The sequence below is a fragment of the Capra hircus genome, chromosome 2 (genome assembly GCF_001704415.2).
Source record: "Capra hircus breed San Clemente chromosome 2, ASM170441v1, whole genome shotgun sequence".
Lineage (NCBI taxonomy): Eukaryota > Metazoa > Chordata > Mammalia > Artiodactyla > Bovidae > Capra > Capra hircus.
In genome coordinates, this window is record NC_030809.1 from 13,637,703 (window position 1) to 13,661,008 (window position 23,306).

At 40.7% G+C, this 23,306-nt stretch overlaps 1 protein-coding gene across 2 annotated transcripts in view; it reads left to right on the top strand.

Annotated features, from left to right (window-relative positions):
• ZCCHC17 (zinc finger CCHC-type containing 17) overlaps nucleotides 1-23,306 on the top strand; it is a 51,507-nt gene that overhangs the window by 25,128 nt on the left and 3,073 nt on the right. For both annotated transcript variants that reach the window (XM_013973678.2, XM_013973681.2), the window contains exons 4-7: nucleotides 1,760-1,860; nucleotides 3,286-3,377; nucleotides 11,028-11,128; nucleotides 13,070-13,215. In XM_013973678.2, coding sequence (XP_013829132.2) covers nucleotides 1,760-1,860; nucleotides 3,286-3,377; nucleotides 11,028-11,128; nucleotides 13,070-13,215 — 440 coding nt within the window. The remainder of the gene's footprint in view (nucleotides 1-1,759; nucleotides 1,861-3,285; nucleotides 3,378-11,027; nucleotides 11,129-13,069; nucleotides 13,216-23,306) is intronic.

A 23,306-nucleotide genomic window follows, 5' to 3' on the forward strand; every position in this document is an offset into this window, starting at 1 on the left:
AAACTTCAGGGAGTGCAAGTTTTTGGGTCAGAAATCTTTGACTTATTTTTTCTTTAGATTCCAGGTTTATTTTCATTCAGAATAAGTGTTTATTATATTAATTTCCCTCAGAATAGAGTTCTCTATTATTGGAACATTTGAAAGTAAAAAAAATTGACCTGTAATCCTATACCCTAGTCTAACCATTGCTATAGTATTTTGGATTATTCCTTTCTAATTTTTGGAATCTGTTTTAAGCATTTTCATTATTTAAATAAGAAACGCTGTTTCCTACAGTGCGTGGCACATAGTAGGCACTCAAATATTTGCAAACGAATTAATTATTGATATATTTTTACATAATCTTCTGAACATTGTTTTTAATGGGCTGTCGAGTAGCTGTACTGTAGACTTAGCCATTACCCTATTGCTGGATATTTGCTTATTTCTGTTTTTTTCCTCTGTCTTAAAAATACATTGACTATTTTGATGTAAATCACTTTTCTAGGTACAGATAGATTTTTCTATGTATAAGATTTTTTTCTTAGTCTCAGAAGTGATTATGGGTCAAGTTAATATTTAGAACTCTTGGTTGCTAGGGACAGAAATGCAGGAGAAACATTTTGTAAATTTTTGGATAATTTCCCTGGGCAGTGTAAGATATTCATAAATCTAGCTTCCATCAGGGCTGGATCCAGTGCTTAGTTTATGCCTTCAGGGCTTTGTCTCTTGCTTATGCAGGCTCTTCTTTGCTTCTGGCTGACTCTTGCCACCTGGTGGTAAAGATGGGCGTTGGTAACTTCTTGTAGTTTATAATCCTGACAAAAGTCTTGAGAAAGATCTGATTTAGCTAGTTTCTTGTGTCTGTCCCTGAACCAGCAGTCGCTGTGGCCTGGGGAGTGAAGCCTTGATTGCCTATGCCTGTGTCATATCCCCACAGCTGGGGGTTAGATCAGCTCCAACCAAACTACAAGGACTGACCAGATTATTTTAGAATGTAAGGAAGGTGGTTCTCCCAGAAAATGACCTTGGATAGACAAGGAAAAGGATGTCTGTTAATTTTATTAAATATTTTTATCACTCTTGATAGCCATTGCTAAGTGATTTCTAAAAATTTATGTTAGCTTCAGTAGTATTTCTTATTTTACTATATTGATATCAACACTGGATATTATTCTCTTCTAAATATTTTGCTAATTTAATATATTAAAAATGGCAACCTTGTTTATTTTTACTTTTTTCACTTAACACCATAATTATTTTTATAACTAATTTAAATGGCTGCTTACCCTTTTATGAAAGATTTATCATAATTTATCAAGCTGTTTTCCAAGTATTGGTCATTTACATTTTGTCATAATTTTTATTTTTAACCTTTGTAGATAATAATACTGCAGGTATTTTTATATGCCATAAATTTTTGCCTCTGTTGAATTTTTCTTTTGGAAAAATTCCAGTGGTGTTTTTTTTTTGCATCAAAGGTATAAACATCTTTATGCCTTTTGTTTTCAAAGAATTTTACCAACTTATATTTTTACCAGTATTATAAAAATATAGCTGTTGCATCACATCTCTGCATCTCTACTCTATAATTAAGCATTATTTTAAAGAATATTTGTTAGTTGATTAAGTATAAAAAGTCATCTCAAATTATTTTAATTTGTAGTTTAAAACTAATGAAAACTTTTTCAGTGAATCCCCAACTCCCATTGTCTCTTTACTATGTTATTTAGAGTATGAGTATGAGTATGCCCAGTGCTTTTTTTCTTCTTGTGCCCAGGTCTGGTCCATCGAACCCACATGTCATCCTGTCGCGTGGATAAGCCCTCTGAGATAGTAGATGTTGGAGACAAAGTGTGGGTGAAGCTTATTGGCCGAGAGGTAAAGTTCTGTGCAACTTCAGCTGGTTAGAAACTGCTAAGTAAAACTGGGACTTTCTAAGCTTTTCATGGTGATACTTCACGAGTGTGTATATGTTAACTGTGGCTGGTAATCTGACCTGAATTTAAACCTTTTGGCTATCTGTCTGTCATGTAAACTCAGAAGGACAGTGTGAACTGTAAACAGTGTGGTCCAATAATTACTTGTTTATGAGACTTCGCTCCCTGCAGTTCATCCTAATGATGGATGTGGAGGGGGAAAAAAAAAAGAACCAAAAACAGAGAAGAAAACTTAAATCTATGAGCCTGTCTTTGGTAGAAAAGTTCCAAATACACTTCAATTTGGACCAAAACGAAAAAGAACATAGAGTTTACAGTCATTTTTCATAATACCTGACACCATGCTATGTGAGGGAAAGTGAGAAAATGCAGGAGGACCCTGTTAACAGCAGCTCGCTTGAGGGTCTGTGGGTCTGTGCAGGCCACTGGCGAGATGTGCATGCGCACTGAGACCTGCTCTTCCCCAGAGGATGGCAGAGGAGACAGTTCTGAAAGAGATATTCAACAGCGTTTGAGTGCCTAATATATACTAGGTCTGAGGGATGCCTGAGTTAGTAAATCAGATATAAATGACTTCAGTGGTTATGGAACTTGTGTAGAATATACATTCTATACAAGAGGAGATAAATAAGAAGTGAGCAAACTAAAATAATTAACAATAACTACAGGTTACAGTAAGTGCTGTAGTAGAGTCAAGCAATGTGGAGGTTGATTTAGATACAACAGTCAGAAACAGACTTTTGGGGGGATGGTGGTTGTATATGATCTGAGACCCAAAGGAAAAGGAGCCAGTCATGTGAAGAGTTGAGAAAAGCATATTCCAGGCAAAGAGAGTAGCTGATACAGACCCCAAATTGTAGAGGCCTTCAAGTGCTGACAGAAGCAAAAGAAGACCAATGTGGCTAACAACTGTCTTCACATTTAAAGGCACTGTTAGTTGACTTCATGTTTAAGAAACTTTTAGACAAAGTCCAAAAGGAGATCTAGTCCACTGGAAAGTTCTTAAATCCATTCTATGCTCATGGATCTCTGAACCGATTATTACACTGAACTATATAAAAAAAAAAATAGCTTTAATTTTTGCCTGGTTACTTCCGCAGGCCCTGGATTTCTGAGCAGTCATTTTTGTCTTTCCCCTAAGGAGGGTCAAGAATGATAAAGAAAACCATTTCTTGAAATGCCTTTGCCATAGAATTTGCCTGTTATGCTTATTAATACACAAAATGTTCCTAGCACAGGACCTGAGTTCCTAGAGGAACTCAGTGTTAGATACATGATAAAAACTTCCAGTTCTTAGATAATTTTAGACCAGCAGTCCAAATGATGTACTTTGAGCTTTTGCCAATTTTGCTTTTGTATTTTTCAGATGAAAAATGATAGGATAAAAGTATCCCTCTCCATGAAGGTTGTCAACCAAGGGACTGGGAAGGACCTTGATCCCAACAACGTTATCATTGAGTAGGTAAAAGGTTTGGAAAGGTTAAAATAACTTTTCAAACCACAGAATGATATAGTGAATCAGGCCCACCTACACTCCACTGTTTGTAGACTGTGATATTGATAAATTATGTGATCTTTGGTTTTTAGAGGTAGAAAGTGTTATGTGTGTGTGTGTGCTTAGTTATTCAGTCGTGTCTGACTCTTTGTGACCCCATGGACTATAGCCCACCAGGCTTCTCTGTCCATGGGATTTTCCAGGCAAGAATACTGGGGTTGGGTAGCCGTTCCCTTCTCCAGGGTATCTTCCTGACCCAGGGATCGAACCCAGGTCTCCTGCATTGATGGCGACTTCTTTATCATCTGAGCCACCAAGGTAGCCCAGAAAGTGTTGTAGATAACACTAAGATGAAATGGCAAACATGCAGCTCCTAGCATAGAAGTGCTCTGTCAATGGTTTAGCTTCCTTCCCCTTATTCTTTTTCTGCTTCTGCCCTTTAACCAGTTAGCCATAAAGCATTCATCATGAGGTACTTGTTAATTGCCTTTCCCCTAGCTCTGGGACTGAAAAAAGGCAGAGGCCATGTACGAAGGACAGTTCTAGTGGGGTTTTAGACTCCTGCATCTTGGGATGTGCTGTGTCCTGAACACAGCACCTTACTTTCACTAGCTCTTCTGACTTTTCATTTATGAATAGAAGACTTTCTGTGTAGGATGCTGTCTGGTGATACACAGAATTTGCTGTCTCAGAATCTTTCTTGAATACAAGCATAGCTCTGAGATTCTGTGGTTTCAGCTCCAGACCACCAAATAAAGCAAATGGCTGAGTCACATAAATTTTTTGATTTCCCAGTGCATATAAAAGTATACTGTAGTCTATTAAGTGTGCAATATCACAGTGTCTAAAAAGCAATATATATACCTTAATTAAAAAATACTTTATTACTAAAAAGTGCTGAAATGATGACAATAGTAGCATCGGAGATCACTATAACATGAAATAATAATGATGATGAAAAAGTTTGAAATACTACCAAATTACCTCATTTGATACTGAGACATAAAGTGAGGAAATACAGTTGGAAAAATAATGCCAATAGACTTGCTTAATTCAGAGTTGCCTTCAAATTGTAGAAAACACAGTATCTGTGAAGCTCGGTAAAATTAGGGTGTGCCAGTGATTTCTAGGGCTTCCCTGATAGCTCGGTTGGTAAAGAGTCCGCCTGCAATGCAAGAGACCCCAGTTCAATTCCTGGGTTGGGAAGATCCCCTGGAAAAGGGATAGGCTACCCACTCCAGTATTCTTGGGCTTCCTTTGTGGCTCAGCTGATAAAGAGTCTGCCTGCAGTGCAGGAGACCTGGGTTCGATCCCTGGATTGGGACGATCCCCTGGAGAAGGGAAAGGCTACCTACACCAGTATTCTGGCCTGGAGAATTCCATGGACTATATATATAGCCTATGGGGTCGCAAAGAGTTGTGGACACGATTGAGCGACGTTCACTTCACAAGTGGTTTCTAATCAGGGGTTCCTAGATCCTTAATATCCCTTGAAGGAGGCTGAGGGGTTTATGAACTGTTTTCAGTGTTTCAGAAAGCCAACTAAAATCATATGTTTATCCTCATGTTAACCATGACATTATTTTGTTGCTTCTTACATAAAATATCACATTGTTTATTTCATGCTAATTTGGTGCTCTTAGTGGCCATCATGTTATTTACTTTTTAAAAATAATTTTTAAAAAGTGTTGTTTGAGTGGGGTCTTGGCAATGCAGTGTTTGGAAGCCCTTATGTTTATAGTTCTGAAAAAAATAATTTTGAATATGAAGGAAGGGAAGTAATGTTTATTGAATACATACTATATGTCAGGATTAGGCAAGGTGATTCATGCACATTAATGTGTCTGATTCTTATAACAAGCTGCAAAGTGGGTGTTATTTCCATTTTACTTTATTTTCTTAGTTTCTAGCTTGATACTTGGTGATAACTTGCCTGTGATTGTATAACAAGTTATGGTGGGTTGAATCCAGGTCTTTCTGATGTTAAAACTAATATTGTTTTCCCCACATGATGCTTCTAGGTGTTGCATGTGAATTACAGAGTTTTTCATATTATTGTAGTTTAGTCTCTAAATGTTGACAGATTTGTAGGGCTGATTTTTTGTTTTTTTGGTAGGGCTAATTATTGACAAATACTTTATATTTGAAATTTTTTATAATTCTGAGCCCAGAAATGTTAAGTGTGATATTTACTGATTGCATTATAATAAATTACTTCTGCTCCAAAGAATCCCATCTATACAGACACATTAAAAAGCAATGAAATTTCCTAAAGCCACTGTTATAAGGGTAAAAAATATAAAACAAGATAAAAGAGCTACATCTGTTTCTTACAACGAGGGAAGAAAATCAAAAGGAAAGGACCCCTTGGTTTTATGTTGTACATGTTTCTATGTGTGGGCTATTTCTAATAATGACCAAGTGGCTGAACAGTAACTTTTGTTGTAAACTATTTATAGACTGCATCTAGGAAAGAAGCATGGTATAGTAGAATGATGACAGGTTTTAGAGTTAGACTTGAATCAGGAAGAGCCCTAGTTCTGCCCCAAGCTAGTATATGAGCCTGAAGAGATTACCTAGCCTCTCTGAACCTCAGTGAAGGTATATCTTTACTGTGCCAAGTGAATGGCACCTACATCTTGGTGTAATAGAAATGATGGTATAGTTTAAATTAAATCTTGTTTAGAAAGAATGTTAGCTTAGAAGGGAAGGGAAAGGCTACCCACTCCAGTATTCTGGCCTGGAGAATTCCATGGACTGTATAGTCCATGGGGTCACAAAGAATTGGATATGAGTGAGCGACTTTCACTTTCAGCTTATTGTCTAGTCTATAGTAGAAATTTAACATATAATAACTACTTGTAGTTATTGTTTTAAAATATTTCTTCATTTTTCCTCTAGTATCTGAGATTGTCATACATTTTCTTTTGTTTTTTATTTTTTAATTTGTTTTTTATTTTTTGGCCATTCTGCATGACATGCAGGGATCTTAGTTCCCTGACCAGGAATCGAACTCTGCCTCCTGCCGTGAAAGCATGGAATCTTAACCACTGGACTACCTGGGAAGTCCCCCACATGCCTTCTTTTAAAAGAATATATAAAAGCTGTGAGGCAGAGGCCACATCGTATCTTTCTTATCTCACGTAATGTATAGTAGTTGTTTAGTTAGTGTATCCATTTGCTTATTATTTGACAAATATTTATTGGGCTCCTATTCTATTTGAAGTACAATGGCAATACCAAGGTTTCTGTCTAAGGACCTTACTGCCTAGTGTAATGAAGTAATTATGCAAATAACTTTGATACAAGGCAACATGTAATAAATATTAAAAGAGTGATTTAAAGGAAGGATTCTAGGAAATAGCCTGAAGAGGAAGAGTTGGTATCAGGCCTTGATGGTCAAAGAAGAGGGGACAGTTGAGCTAAGTCTTGAAGAATAGGTAAGATTTTGTTAGGCAGCAGGGGAGAGAATAGTATTCCAGGCAGAAGGAACAGTTTGAGGAAAGGCATGAGGCAGGAAAGCATGTGGCACATTCAAGAGTCTTGTTTAAGGGAAGAAGAGGGTATGCTTAGGTACAAGAATGTAGGGCTTGAAAGATAGTTTGGAGTCAGATTGTGGGCAGCTTTGCATATCAGTCAAAGAATATGAATGTTTTTAGAGCCTTTGAGAGACTCCTGAGTAGATGATTCTCTCCAGGTACCCCATTCTCTGGCTTCACCCTGTTAGGCTCAATATCTTCTTGTTGTCTCCAGCTACCCACAGCTTGACAACTACCTTTCATTCTCCATCAAAATCTAGCGGTCTTATATTTCATTCCCTCAGGCCCCAATGTATTGAATATTAACAAGGTCATCTAATAAGTGAATCTGCAAATGGAAAAGGGCTAAATACAGTTTCCAGTTGGGTTTAACCAGCATAGTATAGTCTTTAGAAAGAACGTTTATGTATGACCACACTGTAATTATCCATTTATATATCTCTTTCTACCATGTCCTATCACTTCAGTATACTTCCTCACATCACTAGTACTAGTGTTTGCTTCTTATTAGTTAAACTTAAAAATGAAAGATTAATCCAACTATGTGTGCTGGAGACCAGTAAATGAATTATTACTGTTTAAATGAAATGTACTGAAGCCTAAACTAGCTTGATGGCAATAAGGACAGAAAGGGAGTGAGTGCCATATTTGTTGAATTGAGTGTTAGGTGGGAGGTATGATTTGGCTTATGGTATGTTTGAATCCACAGAGGATTGGAATTGATTATAATGAGGGTTTGCTTAGGCTGCAACTCATAGCCACTTGAAACTGAGCTCTGCAAATGACATCTGGAAGCAATGGAGTGACTGTTCAAGTTATGTCTGCCTTGTTTTCTTAAATTTAATTTTATTGCAGTGAGAACAGTTAGCATGAGATCTACCCTCTTAACAAATATTTAAGTGTATAATACAGTATTGTTGACTGTAGGTACAGTGCATGCATTAGACTGCTAGAACTTACTCATCTTCCTTAATTGAAACTTTATACCCTAGGTAAGTAACTTACTATTTACTTCTTCACGCTCCTCACCTTGGTGTTTGTTCCTCAAACTTCACTCTTTGAGTGGACCCTCTCCTGTGACCCATATCAGACAGCTGACCTTCTATCATTTGAGTAAGATTCTTCTAGGGCACAAGGTAGGGATTTGAGCAGACTTTAGAACTTAAACCAGATGCTTGTGTGGTCTGTCCCAACTGGGAAGCCACTAATCACATAGGCGATTTAAATGTGAATTAATTGAAAGTAAATAAAGTTTACCATCTGATTTCTCAATCGCAAACCACATTTGAAGTGCTCATCAGCCATAGACATAAAGTCAGATGTAAATAGTCAGCAGTATAGACATAAATTTATAGAACTTTACATCTTTGCATTTTTTTTTTTTGACAACAGTATGCTAGATGGTATGCTGTCTGCTCAGATATAGAAAATAATATAACATAGACTTTACTTTTCAAGTCCTGGTTGTGATAAAGTTGTTGTTCAGTTGCTAAGTTGTGTCCAACTCTTTGTGACTCCATGGACTACAGCACTCTAGGCTTCCCTGTCCTTCGCTATCTCCCGGAGTTTGCTCAAATTCATGTCCATTGAGTTGGTGATGCTATCTAACCATCTCATCCTCTGCTGCTCCCTTCTTCTTTTGCCTTCCATGTTTCCCAGCATCAGGGTCTTTTCCCATGAGTTGGCTTTTTGCATGAGTTTGCTTTTTGGTTGTGGAATAAAGTGTGAGGCAAAATATAAACAAATTAGTAAAATAAAGTGAGTATTAATTTTGCCTGTGGTAACAGGGAGCATTTTATAGAAGATGCGATATTTGAGCTGAACTTTGAAGAATGACTGGGACAGAATATGGAGTATCTTGATCTTCTTTGTTTCCTGTCTTGAGCCCACATAGCCCATAAAACTTGACTAGAATTTGTGAAGTGAGTAGCTTTCTTCTGCTTTGATTAACCTGCATTGCTCTAGGTAATGTGGCTCTTTTGGCAAAATATTTCTCTACTTTTGCTGGACTCTGAAGAGACTCGCTAGTGAACAGTTGGAAAAGCCTAGGTGAAGTCAGAGTAAAGACATTCAGGTAAAGAAAAATATTTTGGATGAAGAACAAAGAAATTTCAGCAAGCATCCATTGATGCTGTTGCTTGCCAAGCCTTGGGCTGAGGTGCCCGGGGAAACAAAGACAAGTAAGATATTTTTTAAACGGGCCCAGATCTAGAAAGAAATAACAACTGTGTGGTGTGATATGTGCTAGGATTGAAGTGTATATGGGATGCAGTTTGAATCTGAAAGGAAGAGTGATCAGGGGTGATACTCTTCAATTAAACATTTTCTAAGAATACTCTGTGTAGGTCCTGTGTATTATAGTGAAGGTAATAAAAGCTGTGACAGCTGGGGCACTTTGGCTCTGCTGGTAGCAGTGTAATTGGTAAACACACTGTATGGCAGTGTCTACTGAGACAGATGCCCTGTGACTCAGTAGTTACACTCCTACCTGGAATTAGGCATTTCCCAAAAGAAATGCACGTACATATACAAGTTCACCAAAAGCACCCTCATAGAAAGTTCACAGAAGCACCCTCGTAGTAGAAATTACTCAAATATTCATCAATAGAAAAATGCTTTACAACAATGAGAATGATCCACAGCCACACACAACACTTAGATGGATCTCACAGAGCAGTGAAAGGAGCCAGATACAGAAGGGTCCATACTGTGATTCTCTTGATATAACTTGGAAAAATATGTAAAACTAATCTATTCTGTTAGGAGCTAGAATAGTGGTTATTCTTAGAGGAGGCACAGTGGCTAGAGGGGCTTCGGTGGTGTTGGTGATGTTCTGTTCCTGTGAGGACTGATTATGTGGATATTTCAAATTGTGAAAAATCAATCAAGCTGTATACTTGTACTTTCCTGTGTGTATTTTATTATTTGGCCATGTATTTAGGATTTTTTAAAAGTGTTATGGGACTATGAACAAAAAGATTAATTCTGGGTGAGGGACTTAGGGAGGAGAATTTGATAGAAGGAGGAGCAATAACTGAGCCGAACCTTGAAATGTTTGGGTGTAGTTAGGCGGTGAGGTGGGAGTAAAGAGGGGAAGCAAAGCATTTCAGGAAGAGGGAGGGGCCTAAGCAAAAACAGTGAACCATCTGGGGAAGGTAAAATAGTGTGGTTTGGCTCGAGCATATTGTACAAATAAAGATGAGGCCAGAAAAGTAGATTAGAGACAGGCTACTTTGCCAACAAAGGTCCGTCTAGTCAAGGCTATGGTTTTTCTAGTGGTCATGTATGGATATGAGAGTTGGACTGTGAAGAAAGCTGAGCGCCAAAGTATTGATGCTTTTGAACTGTGGTGTTAGAGAAGACTCGAGAGTCCCTTGGACTGCAAGGAGATCCAATCAGTCCATTCTGAAGGAGATCAGTCCTGGGTGTTCTTTGGAAGGAATGATGCTAAAGCTGAAACTCCAATACTTTGGCCACCTGATGTGAAGAGTTGACTCATTGGAAAAGACTCCGATGCTGGGAGGGATTGGGGGCAAGAGGAGAAGGGGACGACAGAGGATGAGATGGCTGGATAGCATCACCGACTTGATGGACGTGAGTTTGAGTGAACTCCGGGAGTTGGTGATGGACAGGGAGGCCTGGTGTGCTGCAATTCATGGGGTCACAAAGAGTCGGACACGACTGAGTGACTGAACTGAACTGATGAGAGGCCTTGAATACCAATATAAGAAATTTGGACTTGATTTTCTAAGAAATCTTGGATGGTCACCAGGAGTGACCTTGTATGGGTTGTAGGGGACCTAGCAAGGCGAGTAATTGTATCTTCATCCCCTGTGCATCAGTGAGATGAAATCTAGTCTTATTCATAGTAATTAATTCAGAGCCTTGTCCTAAATGAAAAAATTGTCTGGTTCATGTCATTGCTTTCACTGCCTATCTCCTTAGGCCCAGTGCTTTTCCTTTCTCCCTTCTACACACCAAAAACAAAACAAAAAACCAACATAGAGTATTAACTAGTAGTATCTCTGGCCACATCTCTTAAGAGGGCCAACAGTCAGTATCATTTCATTACAGGCAAGAAGAGAGGCGGAGGCGGTCCTTCCAGGATTACACTGGGCAGAAGATCACCCTCGAGGCTGTCCTGAACACCACCTGCAAGAAGTGTGGCTGTAAAGGTAAGGTGAAGCCTCTGCCCTTTCAATTTTATTCTCCTTGTGGATGAACTCTTCACAGGATGAGGGAGGCCACCTAGTGTGCCTTTAGATCATCCTGGGTTTTAGCCAAGTATTGGCCTCACCTGCTTATCTGCTGTTCCTACTAGACTCACATCAGAGTTCATGACTTGGTGCTTTTTCTGTTTCCTTTTCTGAATGCTGGCCCTGCCGGGTACTACACTACCACCACTACTCCCCTCCCTCACAGGTGATGGCCTGCCTGGGCAGGGCGCCCATGTACTATGACAGGAGGGGTAAGGGTGTTGGATTGTTAACAATCTAAATTTCATCTCTAAGGACCATTATTGTTTGGTTGCAAAAATAAAGTGACTTGGAAGTATAATCAATCCTTTCTTGCTTATTTTACCTTTCTCTCTCTACCTTCTGAGTTCTGAATACAATATTTTTTTCGTAGTAAAGAATACAGGCTAGTCACTTCCTTTTAGCTTTGTTTCCTCAAGTTTCCTCCAGTCCTACTCAAATATTAAAGAGCTCTTTCAGCCTGACTTCCCTTGTTGGAGCTATAATGAGAGGGATTCCCATCTTCTCATTTTCAGAGTGACCTCAATTTGTCACCAGGTCTCCCTAGCCTTTCATCTACCTTGCTCTCTTGACTTTTCTATGAGTGGTAGCAGATTTGTGTCCAGGTTGAGGTTGTGGTGTTTAAGTCCTGATTTATCATTAAGTAGAGGGAGGAAGGGAAAAATGAAATTGAGAGAACGAATACTTCCTTGCAGATATTGTGGGATTGTTCCAGATATTTGGAAAACTCTATGCTGTATTCTCCTTCCAGGCACCATTCAGCTTCTGGACTCTGAGTTGCAAAGTATTATAGTTTACACATAGCTTTTTGATGATCTTATCAAATTGTTTGTGCCCCTAAGGCAGGGCCTACAACAGGCTCACAGAAAACCAGCTGTGTAGCGTCTGTTAAAGGGCAGGCGCAGGGACAGTGAGGTTCTCTTACCTTCAACTTGTTTCCGCCAGGTGTTACATGAGGCAGAAAAGAAAAATGAAAGATGGAGTTTGGCCCAGGCAGGCCAAAGGTGGTTGGTTTGGGTGCAACAGAAAAAGCACAGGGCAGGGAGACGAGGCCCAGGGTACGTTTTAGTTCTGCTGCTGTCGGTGTGACCTTGAGGTACTTCTTTACTCTGGGCCTTCATATCTTCTGCAAATGCACTGTTGGGTTTGATGATCTCTCAGGGCTGGCCGGACCTGACAGGCTGTGAATGTTGACTGCCCCCAGGTGACTTTGCTGTCTCTCTATGTGTTAGCTTGAATTTGAGTGCTGTGTTCCTGCCTGCCTCCTAAGAGCTGTCTTCCTGGAGGGCTTCTGTGCCCGCCACTTGGCTCCCTCTGGTAAATACTCTGCTCTCTGGAGCAGCCTTTCGTTGTCAGAAATAAGTTCCAAATAGACCTTTAAAACCAATGCAGAAGACGTGGGTTCAATCCCTGGGTTGGGAAGATCTCCTGGAGAAGGAAATGGCAACCCACTCCAGTATTCTTGTATGGGAAATCCCACAGACAGAGGAGCCTGGCGGGCTACAGTCCATAGCTATGGTTGCAAAAGAATCAGATACGACTTAGCAGCTAAACAACAACAAGACCTTTAAAAATTACTGAACCCAGTTGCAAATGAGGGCAGCACAAGCCTATATCCTCGCATTCTTTGCCATTTCCAAAGCAGTGCCAACGTTTCCCACAGCTCTAGGACCAGCTGCCTGTCTAGCTCTGGTTGAGTGAGCAATGCCGTCAAGCTGCTCTGAATGCAACAGCTGCTGTAAATGAACTTAGTAGTACCTCCTGAACCAGCCAGCCCTTCAGGAGCTTCTGGGGAAGATCCACCTGCTAAGGGGAGAGACTGCTTCTTCCCTCCCTACTTTTTCTACTTTTTTTCTGCAGGCCACTTTGCAAAGGATTGTTTCATGCAGCCAGGTGGGACCAAGTATTCTCTGATACCTGATGAGGAAGAGGAGAAAGAAGAGGCAAAGTCAGCAGAGTTTGAAAAGCCTGACACCACGAGAAATTCTTCTAGAAAAAGAAAGAAGGTGAGTGCTATCTTGCTTTATCATATTTTTTTGAGTTTTAAAATAAAAATATACTTTTTGCAAAAATTTTAGAAATACTAAGAAACGTAAAGAACATTAGGATCTCTTGTAATCTTTCCACCCAGTGAGACTCTTAATATTCTTATATTTTTCTAGGTAAATATATACATAGATAAATATATAATGCTCTTTGTAATTGTATATATATATGATATGATTTGTATATCATATCATGTATATATATGTGATTTTCACATATATATGTGTTTATACATAAACACACATCATCATCTTGCTAGGTATAGTTTATATCCTACTTTTTAAATTATATTTATCAAAAGCATTTTCCAGTATCCTAAAGTGTTCTTGTGCGTGTTAGTTGCTCAGTTGTGTCTGACTTTTTGTAACCCCATGGGCTGTAGCCTGCCTGGCTCCTCTGTCCATGGGATTCTCCAGGCAAGAATACTGGAGTGGTAGTCATTCGCTTCTCCAGGGGATCATCCCAACCCAGGGATCGAACCTGGGTCTCCTGCATTGCAGGCAGATTCTTTACCGTCTGAGCCACCAGGGAAGCCCTAAGTATTCTTAAAAACTTGATTTAAGAGCACCATACAATACTTTACCCTATGGCTAAATGATGGGTTATTTAATCGTGTTTTTTGTGGGATATTTTTGAATACTTCAACCTAGTCTTTGGCCACGTGTCTTATTCCTTTCTTTATATAAATTCCTAAGTAAGATTGCTGAATAAGGGCTTTAAGACTCTTTATACATCTTATCAAATTGTCTTTCTATAAAGTACTTATTTTGCACCCAGCAGGGGATAAGAGTGCCTGTCTCACTGTGTTGTGTCTTCCATCTATACAGTTCATAAAACAGACATTATTGTAGTGCAGAAAAAAACCCAGTGCATTTGTTTGTAGCATACAGCACAGAGAGGAAATGGGGGGAAAAAAAAACTATGCTATAATTAGGTCAGAAATGGTTGTTCTCATATAGTGTAGTGTTTTTTTAGCTGTGGCCAGTTATTAAGTTTTGGAGTTTTCTTTGGTTTTGTTTTGTTTTAAAGCTTTAGCAAACTTTTATTAAGTGGTCATTTTGTCCCAGGCATTGCAAACCTAGGAACATAAAAATTCTGATAAGGTCCTTACCCTCAGTGGGCATTATTTAAAAATTTAAGTATTTTCTTCATTTTCTGGACAAGGAAAAAGGCCCATTGTACCATTATTAAGAATTAGCCCAATATATGGGTGATAATTTATCAATCTGTATATTCTTTCCCTGGGTGATCACATCCCTTCTAAGACTTCAGCTGCCCTGACAACTTTGATGTCACTAAGTAATATCCCAGTGGTACCTCAGACTCTGGCTTAGAGCCAGTCAGACATAGTATAAGCCCTTTCTGTGCTATTTGCTAACATCAGTAACTGACAAAGTAGGATTGTTGTGGATCTTTGATAATTGTGCTCCTTGCAGAGTGATGCCCAGCTCCTCAAATTAGATATAAAGCACTGACAAGTAAGTTTTTAATTAATGTTACCTGTCACGACTATCATTAGCTCTTCTTTGCCCTCCTCCCTATACACACATTCCTACCCCAAGCCCCAAAACACAACCACCAAAACCCTTGCTTCTGTCCTTCTAGCTTCTATTTCTAGTTTCAATGACAGCAGTAACCTTCTAGTCTCCAAGAAAGAAACAACGTGCAATTAATTTTTTCTCCTTTCTATCCCATACATAGTCAGTCACCAAGTCCTGTCTGTGGTGCCTTATAATACCTCAATTCTCTTCCTTCCTCCCCCTCCCACTCCTACTGTGCATTTTTGCTCCTTACCTCTCTCACTTATATTCAGACTACTGAACTAGCCCAAGGAGATTAAAAAAAAATTTTTTTTTAATTTTTGGTTTCCCTGGGTCTTCCTTGCTGCGTGTAGGTTTTCTCTAGTTGCAGTGAGTGGGGGCTGCTCTTGGTTTGCAGTGTGCAGGCTTCTGTTGCTGAGCACAGGCTCTAGGTGTGTGGGCCTCAGTGGTTGTGGCACAGGGGCTCATTAGTTGCGGCTTGTGGGCACTAGAGCACAGGCTCAATATTTGTGGCGCACGGGCCTTAGTTGCCTGCGGCATGTGCAATCTTCCCAGACCAGGGATTGAACTGATCGTTGGCATGAAGATTCTTGTCCACTGTACCACCAGGGAAGTCCCAGCCCATTGGAGATTTTTAAAATACATGTTTCCCTTCTACCTCTTCAGTACCAAGTCCACAGGGCCTGGGTCTGGACATCTGATTTTTTTTTGAAAAAAACCCTTCTTTATCTCACTGCTTGACTCTCTTTTGCCCTCTGCTTTAACTCTGAATGTGGACTGCTCTGAGGCTGTGGCTGTTTTATTACTCCCTTCTCTTCTGTAACTGTTGTTGTTCAGTGGCTAAATCTTGTCCAACTCTTTGCAGCCCCATGGACTGCAGCACGCCAGACTTTCCTGTCTTTCATTATCTCTTGGACTTTGCTCAAATTCATGTCCATTGAGTTGGTGATGCTGTATCTCATCTGTCATCTCATCCTCTGTCGTCCCCATCTCATCTCATCCTCTGTTGTCCCCTTCTCATCTCATCCTCTGTCATCCGCTTCTCCTTTTGCCTTCAGTCTTCCCCAGCATCCTGATCTTTTCCAGTGAGTCGGCTCTTTGCATTAGGTGGCCAAAGTGTTGGAGCTTCAGCTTCAGCATCAGTCCTTAAAATGAATATTCAGGGTTGATTTCCTTTAGAATTGAATGGTTTGATCTCATTGCTGTCCAAGGGACTCTCAGGAGTTTTTCTCCAGCACCACAGTTCGAAAACATCAATTCTTCAGTACTCAGCCTTCTTTATGGTCCAACTCTCACATCCATACATGACAACTGGAAAAACCATAGCTTTGACTATACAGACCTACAGACCTTTGTTGGCAAAGTGATGTCTCTGCATTTTAATCTCTGCTGTCTAAGTTTGTCATAGGTTTCTTTTCAAGGAGCAAGCGTCTTTTAATTTCATGGCTGCAGTCGCTGTCCATAGTGATTTTGGAGCCCAAGAAAATCAAATCTATCACTGCTACTTTTTTGCCTTCTATTTGCCAGGGGATGATTTCTTTCTGCAGTGCTTTGTAGTTTTCAGTGTAGAATTATTCATATTTTTGCCTCCCTGGTTAAGTTTATTCCTAAGTATTTTATTCTTTTTGATGCTATTATAAATGGAATTGTTTTCTTAATTCCTTTTCAGATTGCTAGTTGTTAGTGTATAGAAATGAAACTGATTCTTGTATGTTGATTTTGTATCCTGCAACTTTTCTGAATTCATCGATTAGTTCTAATAATTTTTTTGTGGACTCTTTAAAGATTTTCTACATAAAAATTATATCTATAGACAGATAATTTTACTTCTTTAGTAGAGCTTGATTTTAAACTGAATTCTATTTCTATGTTTCATTCTCTTTTAACCTTTTAGAGTTTAAATGGTGTTTGTCAGATTCCTAAAATGGTTCTGTGGTTTTCTCACTGCTGTGGGTCTTCGGGTGTTTTTGTGGTTGCTTAATACAGCCGGTACAACTAGTTATTGCTTTGTTTCTAAAGCTGCTTTGAGATGTGTATTTTAGTTCTCCAAAATAATTATTAAGGATCTGCTAAGTATGAGGCTCTTTCTGACCTGCTTGGTCAACCCATTATCCAACCTTCCGTTGCTCTTCACTTGGTAGATAAATAGTCTGATGAACAGTGGCAGTAATAGTCATCAGACCTGACTACTTTTTAAAGTACCTTTGTGTATATGAACTTCTGAGTTATGAGTCCTCTTTGATTAAAAAGTGCTCTAAGGGAATTGAAACGGTAAAATCTCCCCCCTTGGTTGGTGCCACTGTTTCTACCAAGAAAGCAGCTAGCACCATTGTTTTCTCACCTTGTCGTTAATCCCTTCATTATCTTTTATGCCTTACGTTTGTTTAGTATTTACAATTTATAAAATATCTTAATTTTTTTCCTTTTCCTTTTTGGGGGCACTCTGCATGCCATGTGGGATCTTAGTTAACCAACCAGGAATCAAACCTGTGCCCTCTGTAGTGAAAGTGCTGAGTCTCAACCACTGGACCGCCAGGGAAGCCTTGTACAAAACTCTAGTATGCATTGGTTTAATTCAGTGCTATACCTATTCATTACATGACAGTTTTCATCCCAGTGTCTGAAAATTGCAAGTTGTTTTTGTAGGCTGTAATTAGAACAAGAGGAACCTCTGTGTTGCAAATGGAAATGGGCCATGAGCAGGCTAGTAAAATAGGTATAGAGGCTTTAATAGTGAAGCCCTGGATACTCTTTCCATGAACCTGTGGTCTGTGCTTTGCTAGCCTCTTGCACTTATCATATGCCATCATGGGTCTTTCTAAATCAGGCTCTATTATGAGGAAGCATCTATGTTGGGGTTAGGCTGCCCACTTATTATAGTGAAGTTTAGCTATATTTGATCCAGAATATAATTTTCTTCTTTTGATTCAGATGCTATAATTACTCTGTGCTGTACTATATATAGAAAACAGAAATAGAAAGCCATCCCTTGGCTGCAGTGCTGGCTCTGTTCTATTATCCAGAGAATTTCTGGTGCCTACCTTCGAGAGAGGTTGCCAGTCCTGGGCCCAATCTGCTGGAGCACAGAGGGTCATCCAGTGTAGTCCGCTCAAAAGCCTTCTATGATTCTCTTTTTTCTATGGAAAAGTCTGAGTTCCTTTAAGACTTTGCATGATTTGTGCAACATCACAATATCATCTCTTTACTAGTCCCTTCTGTCACACATTGTACTCCAACCTCATTCATTAAAAGAATTTCTATTATATGCCAAACTCTGTTCTAGTCATTGCAGGTACGGTAGTGACCAAACATGTAAAATTCACGGCACTTTCTTTCTAATGAGGGTTACAAACAATGAACCTAGTAAGTAAATACCAACATTTCAGGTACTGATAAGTCCTGTGTGTTGTGTGTTAATCTGCTCAGTGTTTGACTCTGCGACCTCATGGACTGTATCCCACCAGGCTCCTCTGTCCATGCGATTCTCCAGGCAGAATACTGGAGTGGGTAGCTAGTCCCTTATCCAGGAGATCTTCCCAACCCAGGGATCAAACGAGTCTCTTGCACTGCAGACAGGTTCTTTGCTGTCTGAGCCACCAGGGAAGCCCGATAGGTGCTATGGATAAAAATTAATTTGGTTATGAGAGATAGGGAATAGCAGAATGGAGTAAGGGAATAGGTGACTTCCCGTTCTAGACAGGATGGTAAGGGCAGGCTTTTCTCAGAAAGCATCATTTGAGTTGATGTTTGAAGGAAATGGGAAAGCAAGCTACTCAGAGAAGTGGTGAGAGAGCCCTTCAACAAGTACGATAGCTAGGTATTGGGAATGAACTTAGCCTTTTTAAGGAACAGCAAGGAGGCCAGTATAGGAAGTGAATGAGTTAGAGGAAACCAGGGCCTTATATGAGAATATGAGGACTCAACTTTCACTTAGAATGAGATGGATGTCATTAGGGGTTTTGAGTAGAGGGATGACATGATCTTGGAGAAGGCAATGGCACCCCACTCCAGTACTCTTGCCTGGAAAATCCCATGGACAAAGGAGCCTCGTGCACTGTAGTCCATGGGGTCGCTAAGAGTTGGACACGACTGAGCGACTTCACTTTCACTTTTCATTTTCATGCATTAGAGAAGGAAATGGCAACCCACTCCAGTGTTCTTGCCTGGAGAATCCCAGGGACAGGGGAGCCTGGTGGGCTGCTGTCTATGGGGTCTCACAGAGTCGGACACGAATGAAGCGACTTAGCAGCAGCAGCAGCATGACATGATCTGACTTCTCTTTTAAGTGAATTATTCTGGCTACTGTATGGAAATCAGATGGTCAAAAGGCAAAGGTGGAAGTAGCAAGCTAGTTAATAGACAGTATTAATAATCCACATGTGAGATGATGGAGGCTTGGGCTTCCCTGGTGGCTCAGAGGTTAAAACGTCTGCCTCTAATGCGGGAGACCTGGGCTCGATCCCAGGGTTGGGAAGATCCCCTGGAGAAGGAAATGGTAACCCACTCCAGTATTCTTGCCTAGAGAATCCCATGGAAAGAGGAGCCTGGTAGGCTACATAGGTCCACGGGGTCGCAAAGAGTTGGACACGACTGAGCGACTTCACTTTCACTTTTTTGTACTAGAATGATAGTAGTGGAGGTGGTGAGAACGGAGTTGAAGTGTGGATATATTTTGAAGGCAGAGCTGATAGAATTTGTAGAGTGATCAGATGTGAGATAAGGAAGAGAACAATTGAAGATGACTGCAAGGTTTTGCGGAGAAGGCAATGGCACCGCAGTTCACTACTCTTGCCTGGAAAATCCCATGGATGGAGGAGCCTGGTGGGCTGCAGTCCATGGGGTCACTGAGAGTCGGATATGACTGAGCGACTTCACTTTCACTTTTCACTTTCATGCATTGGAGAAGGAAATGGCAACCCACTCCAGTGTTCTTGCCTGGAGAATCCCAGGGACGGGGGAGCCTGGTGGGCTGCCGTCTACAGGGTCGCACAGAGTCAGACACGACTGAAGTGATTTAGCAGCAGTAGCAGCAGCAGCAAGGTTTTGGGTTAACTGAGCTAAGAGAAGGAATGCAGAAGTAAGTTTGGGAATGGAGAGCAGTCGGGTTTAGTTTGGGTTGTCATCAATGAAAATGGGAGAGAAAACTGGAGGGGCGGGAGAGAAGGTTTGGAGGGGGTGAGGCATAGAAGCCTATCCGGTACACACATGGATGTGTAGAGAGAGCAGTTAGATGTGCAGTTTTGGAGCTCAGAGGAAAGGCTCAGGTGAGATACAAATTTGGGAGCCATCTGTAGATAGATGGTATTTGAGTTCATATATGAGATTGCCTGGAGAGTAAATACAGGGAAGAGAACAGGTTTGAGGACTTGAGCCCCAGAGCGTTTCAATTTTTAGAGGTTATGGAGCAAGGGAGCCTGAAAAAGAACAGCTAGGGAAGTTGGTGGAGAGTGAGAGAATGTGGTGGAAGTTAAGTCAGGAGTGTGTTTTATGGAAGATAGACTGTGTCAAATGCAGTTGATTGATCAAGTAAATGAGGCCTAAGGATTCACCATGAATTTGGCCGTGTGGAGTGGAACTCATTGGTAACTTTGACAAAACCTGTTTCAGTAGAGTGGTGTTGACCAGGTTAACAGTTTTAACCTGGTTAAAATTGCTTAGGAGGGTTTTGTTTTTCTTCTTTAATGGGAACTATAAGAGCACATTTGTTTACTGCTGGGAATGAGCCACTAAAGAAAGAAAATTTGATGCAGAAAAGGGACAATTCTTGGACTGATGTCTTTGAGTAAGAAAGAAGTGATGGGACCCAGTACATGGTAAATAAGCCACACGGGATCTTTCAAGCATTTACCTCATCTGTCTTCCCTCTGGAAGACCCTCACTTCCCTTCTTCCATCAGCATTACCACCACTACTCCACCTGCCAAAGCCATGTTCATCCTTTAGAAGTACAGCGCATCACCTATCCTTCATGAGACCATTCCAAATTCCTCAGATATAATTGATTTCTTTCCCTGATGTGTCTGTGGTATGTTGCTTGTACTTTTCTCACACCACTTCCATGGGCTGCCTAGTATCTTGATTAGTGTTTCTCTTGATTAGTATGTGCCTTGAAGGCTTCTGATCCCTGATTTCTAACGTCATTCAAGTATTACAAGAGACAAATTAGTAGATATTCCTGGCTTATAGAAGGTACTCAACAAATATTTGTTGAATGAGTGTACTGTATGGTTATAGGGAGTTATTCTTCCCCTTGTTTGACGAGGTTAGCTCAGGTTTGGAGGAATGGTGCCAGTCACTACTGCTGAGCTACTAAATGTGTTTACTTGGCATCTGCTACTAAGGCTTTAGTAGGTACTCTATTTGTCTGAATTATATTAAAAATCTGTGTTTTCTTATCTCCTAAGCAACATTACATGTAACTATGGCTTTCTAGAATGCTTTGTAGGTAGTAAAGTTCAGTAAATATTTGTGAGTTGATTAATAAACCTTTTCCTTCCAGTCTTACCCTTTCCAAGCTTTGATAAAGTGGGGCTCATAGGCAAATTCTAACCAGGATTCACCTTCCATCCTACTTTACAGAAATGCACCCTGGAGAATCAGTTTGAGAATCAAATTTTCTCTTGAGAATCAATCATTTCTCAAGAATAAGAGAATAAATAACCAGTGCTTTCTCAAGAGTAGTTCTTAAGAATAAATAGAAAAAGACTTCCCTGGTGGCGCAGTGGATAGGAATCTGCCTGCCAGTGCAGGGGACCTGGGTTTGATCCCTGGTCCGAGAAGTTTCCACGCTGTGGGCAACTAAGCCAAGGGTGCCACAACTACCGAGCCTGTGCTCTAGAGCCTGCAAGCTGCAACTGCTGGAGCCCACACACTTGGGGCCCACAGACCACAACCAGTGAGGCTCTGTGCTGCAACTAATAGAGCCTGTGCGCCTACAGCCTGTGCCTGGCAACAGGAGAAGCCACCACAATGAGAAGCCTGCGCACCGCAACAAAGAGCAGATCCTGTTCATTGCAACTCAAGAAAGCCTGTGTGCAGAAACAAAGACCCAGTGCAACCAAAAAAAGAAAAGAATAAAAAAGAATGTATGCTTGTTTGCTGGCTAATCAGTGCCTTTCGGTTAAAAAAATGCTAATTTAGGTGCCGCCTTTAATATACACAGAGCTATAAAGAACATCTGATTTGCTCAGTCGTGTCTGACTCTTTGCAACCCCCTGGTCTGTAGCATCCTAGGCTCCTCTGTCCACGGGATTCTCCAGGTAAGAATACTGGAGTGGGTTGCCATTTCCTCCTCCAGGGGATCCTCCTGATCCAGGGATCGAACCCGCGTGTCCAACATCTCCTGCGTTGGTAGGCAGATTCTTTACCACTGAGTCAGCTGGGAAGCCCATGTGAGAACATCTGATTTGGGGCCCAGCCTGAGTTGAATCCAGGTTCTAGCACTTGGGCAAGGCACTGTATCTCAATAAACCCTTCTGAAGTTATAATTTTCTTTCCTGAACATATAGAGATGATTATACCCACTTAATAGGTTTGTTGTGATGGTCATGAGGTATGTACACTAAGTGCCCAGCCCAGTATCTAGAAAACTAGGTACTCAGTAAGTGTTAACTGCTGTTATTTTCCCTTTCGCAGTTTTTGTTTTTATCTCACGCTAGTATACTGCTATCCTCTTTCAGAACTATAGAGAATGTGGATGGACTAACTGCTGTAGCACAGGATATGTGCTTTTCCGAGAGAGTGGTTTTGAGGAGTGGCTTCTTTCTCCTGTCCTTCTGGCCTGTCTGCCATGAGCTCAGACCCCTCGTTCACTACCCTTTACCTTATGCTCCTCTTTCTCATTGGATGCATTTGAGGAACCAGAAGCTAGTTTTACCTTTGACTTTCCATCTTTGCCTCTACCCCAACGCCCAACTTTCCTCTTGAACTACAACATACGAAGTAATTTTTGTTCTCCAGCTCAAGATTATAGACACACAATGAAAATGGTGCCAGCCTGCTGGAGGACTAGATTTTCTTTGTTCAGGGTGCAAAAGAGCCTCTATGTCAAGACTGAGGTCTAGAAGACCATTTTCCTGAGTCTTGCTTTCTAGCTAGAGGCCACATTCTGTTATGCCAGGGTTCTCTAGTGATTTGTTCTTCTCTTTCCTCCTTTTGAGCATTCATCATTGACAGAGAGCAAAGTACAAATAATGCCAAACTCTGGATTAGAAAGTTTAATGTTCTTGTCTTTCCTGTGTGTGCTGTGCTTAGTCGCTCAGTCATGTCCGACTCTTCGTGACCCCATGGACTGCAGCTTGCTGGACTCTTCTGTCCGTGGGGATTCTCCAGGCAAGAATATTGGAGTGAGTTGCAGTGCCCTCCTCCAGGGGATCTTTCCAACCCAGGGATCAAACCCAGGTCTGCAGCATTGCAGGCAGATTCTTTACTGTCTGAGCCACCAGGGAAGCCCAAGAATACTGGAGTGAGTAGCCTGTCCCTTCTCTAGGGGATCTTCCTGACCCAGGAATC